The sequence below is a fragment of the Triticum dicoccoides genome, chromosome 5B (genome assembly GCF_002162155.2).
Source record: "Triticum dicoccoides isolate Atlit2015 ecotype Zavitan chromosome 5B, WEW_v2.0, whole genome shotgun sequence".
NCBI classification, from domain to species: Eukaryota; Viridiplantae; Streptophyta; class Magnoliopsida; order Poales; family Poaceae; genus Triticum; species Triticum dicoccoides.
The window spans coordinates 519,041,188-519,044,908 of record NC_041389.1 but is presented as its reverse complement, the minus strand read 5'-3'; the positions used below and the strand labels follow the sequence as shown (position 1 = coordinate 519,044,908).

The 3,721-nt window shown below is 46.7% G+C and overlaps 1 protein-coding gene across 7 annotated transcripts; it reads left to right on the top strand.

Annotated features, from left to right (window-relative positions):
* Nucleotides 1–6: 6 nt before the first annotated feature.
* On the top strand, nt 7–3,715 carry LOC119311287. 7 transcript variants are annotated; one of them, XR_005150963.1, is made up of 4 exons: nt 7–418; nt 593–669; nt 1,127–1,202; nt 2,685–3,715. XR_005150963.1 is itself a non-coding variant. In XM_037586931.1 (3 exons), exons 1-3 carry the CDS (start codon nt 217–219, stop codon nt 2,761–2,763), a joined length of 357 nt encoding a protein of 118 aa, XP_037442828.1. In that variant the 5' UTR covers nt 7–216; the 3' UTR covers nt 2,764–3,715. The 7 variants fall into 7 exon arrangements, 2 of the variants coding, with proteins under 2 accessions (XP_037442828.1, XP_037442827.1); XR_005150962.1 differs by having other exon boundaries at nt 1,094–1,202; nt 3,570–3,715; XR_005150960.1 differs by having other exon boundaries at nt 1,094–1,202.
* The last annotated feature ends 6 nt before the right edge of the window (nt 3,716–3,721 follow it).

Below are 3,721 nucleotides of genomic sequence, written 5' to 3'. Positions count from 1 at the left end.
CCGCCCCGCCCCGTCCGTCTGTGAACCCTAGCCCCGCGCTCGCACGCTCCCTGTCGCGCCGCCGCCCCCGCCTCTGCTCGCCGTCGTGCCATCGGGCCATTTCCTCCTTCCCCGAGGACGGGGAGCCGGAGCTGCCCCCGCGCGTCGTCGATCATCTCCTCGCTGGCTGGACACCGTCGACCACGAAGCCGGTCTTCTCTAAGCGCGCGCCGCCGTATGGGTCGCCAAGATGCCGAGGCCGAGGCGGAGCTCCAGGACATCGAGGCCGCGTACGCCGCTGAGTCCGCCAGGCGTCGCCACCTCCCCGACTGGTCCAAGACGCCAGCCCCCCGCTCCCGTCCGCCCACGGCCCAACCCAGTCCCCACGGCCGCGTGTGCCTCCTCGCCGTCGTGGGTGCTCTCTCCCCCACTTGCCAAGGTGCGGTTCCCCTCTTTTGCCTTCCATGTTCTACCCCAAAATGTTTCTTTTGTCTATCTTGAAGCTCCAGTTCCCTGAATTTAGTCTATCTTTTGAGTAGCAAGTTCCCTGATTTTTTTTGAAGCTTCAGTTTTGCATCTCAAGTATGATTGAAATGCTCATTACAATTCACAGAACATTCAAATCACTGAATGGATGCATAAAAAAGGGAAAAATGCAGCAAGGAGGGAGAGGATATTTTTGCATCTCAGGTCTGAATGAGCTCAGGTTTCTTGGGGGTCCTAATGAGTTTTCTGTCAAAAACTAGCTTAAATGGCAGCAAGTTTTGAATACAGTGTATGTTTCTGTAGTTTCTTTAATAAGATCACTGAATACAGGTTTTTAGGGTCCTTGGAATTGAGGGGATGGATATTACTATATGTGTCCTAGGTATCTGCACAGTAGTTTTTGTTGCCTTCTTAGCTTGTTGGGTACCTATTTTTTCTGTCAATGAGTACCGATTTGGCCTGAGGTTGTGTCCTTTCTCAAGGAAGGTTTTGTTCCTATCCAGTACTAGGAGACGAATTGGTTGCAGGGTAGCCAGAGTAGGTCTTTCTGCATATGCATTTGACTATTAGATGTCCCAAGATTGTTGGTTACTTCTTTTGGTCTTATACTGAATATGTCTTTGGTCAGGACAACTTAGAACAGCTTGTGTGTGCCTCTCAGATTCCTACAGAAGAAAGGATACCTTTTCTTTTTTATTGGATGGACAACAACATAACCACAACAATAGATCTATCAGGTAATTGGCCATCTGTCTTAACCCATGTGTACTTAGAACTTATATGTCAGGTTGTGCTATCAAGTCAAGTTTTCGATTTATACTCTTGCTTCTAAATAGTTCTGTATAACCACAACAATAGGTCTGTATGCTTCACCCTCGCTCCCTGCTTATTGCACTCAGGATGTGTTGGTGCCATGCTTTGCCTATTTGTAATCTCCTTCTATTCCATTGTATAATTCTTTTTGCTTATGATTTCTAACTGTAGTGTGAAATTTAATTGCTTGGGTCGTCACTGCTACGAAAATATATTTCTATATTTTAGGTCTGTTACTTTAATCTCTCTTTCTCTCTGTTTATAATGATATGAACTTCTATGTTGCTGCAAGATTGAAAAGATTCTTTTCGAACACAGTCTGTGTCATGAGGGCTGAATTACGTGTGGCTATGATATCTTTTAATTTTGGTGATCTCTGTTTTACAAGAGTTCCAATATATATTTATTTTTCATCCTTATCAGAATAAGGATGCACCTTAAATTATATGCAATTTTCAAGACCATCATTTGGAATTTTATGCAATTTCTTTTGATGAAAATATTTAGTTTGTTGTATAATTCTAATGAACACAATTTTGGACAATGTGAGAATAATGTGTAGCTATGATGGATGTTCTTATTCCAGTGGCCCGTCATCTGGAGATAATAGTAGATGAATTATCAATCACGGCTTTCTTTTAGTATATCATACTGAACCTTGATCCTTTGGGCAGCACTTGCATGCAATGGCTTTGGCGCTCCGTATATTTTTAGTTTTTTTTAACCTTTGGAATATAAACCATACCTTACCAGCTTGGATATTGCTGAGGCAGGTGGGGTGCGGCAAGCCGCACACAATACTCACGGGAACCCCCATCTATTCATAGTTTAGCAATTCTTGGTCGCCGGATGCTTTTTTTGATGCGTTCTCGGTCGTTGGATCTCCGTCCCGGATGACCTCGGTCGTCGAATCAAAATTGAGCAATGTAGATTGAAATAGTATCAAACTGGGATGTCACCGCCTGTAATTCTCAGAGCCCGCTGAGGGTATAGTTGGGATTTTGCGTGCTGGGTTGTGTGGCGTTGTGTGGGTCGCTGCAAGACGGATAGGGAGAGGAGGTCGTCTGCTTCTCGCTTGTTTTTACTGGAGTACAAGTATGTGTGCCTTTTCCCTCCTGGTAGGGCCTAGAATTGTTGCTTTTGTTCCTTTCCTTGCTTTATCTGCTTGCTTCTACTTTTTGTCCCTTGTGCTTGGGATGCTAAACTTACCTGTCTAGATTAATTTATCTGCTTGGCAGACTGAACTTATCTATTTTTTGGGATGTTGGGCTTAAGAAATATATGCAAAACAATTATTTTGTCAATTAGTTCATATAATTTATCGTTTGAGTTCCACCCATTGCATTCTTCTGCTAAGTTTGTTTTTACCCAAATCTCATAGTTTGTGGATTTGTTCTTTGTTGAAGTTCTGCGCCGGTTGGACGGCGTTCAGGCGCAACCCCGGCACCCACTGAGTACTGCCTCTGCTACAACCTTCCTCGGTGAGCTCCATCTTCCTCCCGCTCTGCTTCGGCTACTGTATGGGGCGAAATAAGGATTCCAGTCACTCTCCCGCTTCCTCAGCGATTTGGGCTTCCTGGCCGTTGGATCAAAGCGCTTGATGCGATTTGAGCCGTCGGATCGAGCCCTAGAATGACCTCGTCCGTCGGATAAAAAATAGTTATCGCTGCAATGAACAGTTTCACCCCGTTCGTGCCACCGCGTGTAAATAGTCTGCCCCGCCGGGGGCATTTTTGTCATTTCACTCGCACATGGTATAAAAGGCGCCGGCCCGCGTGGAGATGACCTAGCCGCTCTCCAGCCCGCACTTGCGCCCCCTCCCTCGTCCTCGCCGCCCCGCCCGCATCGCCCCGCCTGCTGGATCAAAAAGAGACACTTAGCTGGCGCAGGGCTATGATGATCGGTTATGGCTGTTATAAGCATGCTCTCTAGCAATCGAGGCACTTGTGGGTATTAAGTTCGATCTCCCCTTGTTTCTTTAAGCCATTTTGATCATGTGCTTATTTTAGTGGCTCTACCCTTGGATGGTCATTTTTGATGAGTGATAACCAGGGCAGTTTCCATCGGGAGCAGTCTGTCCAGCACGTCCGCCTAGCGACGAGCCGACAACGCAGGTCTAGGGTGCACGATTATGGTCGGCTACATATGGGGAGACAAAGTCTTCCATGAATCCAATATTTTCATGTAGACCAAGTCTTTCGCAGCCTTCTGATTATATGCCATGGGCCGTCCAATGTGGCCCAGATCGAAACGGACAAATAGGTCCCAAGCCTGGACCACGAGGGCGGGAGTCGACGTGATGCGATGCCCCTTAGCCGGGACACCATCAAAATGTTTGCCACATGGACGGGCATTTTTCCCACCAAGCAGGTGAAGGAGGATATGTGCAAACTTTTCATGGATGTGCAGAGGATGGAGTTCGACCGGGAGATACGAAAAATAA

Excerpts from the sequence above, each read along its gene's own strand:
- LOC119311287 (XM_037586930.1), top strand. The coding sequence starts at position 217 with ATGGGTCGCCAAGATGCCGAGGCCGAGGCGGAGCTCCAGGACATCGAG. Across the intron at positions 419-1,093 it reads TCTCTCCCCCACTTGCCAAG|GACAACTTAGAACAGCTTGT; the intron begins GTGCGGTTCCCC and ends GTCTTTGGTCAG. Across the intron at positions 1,203-2,684 it reads CACAACAATAGATCTATCAG|TTCTGCGCCGGTTGGACGGC; the intron begins GTAATTGGCCAT and ends TCTTTGTTGAAG.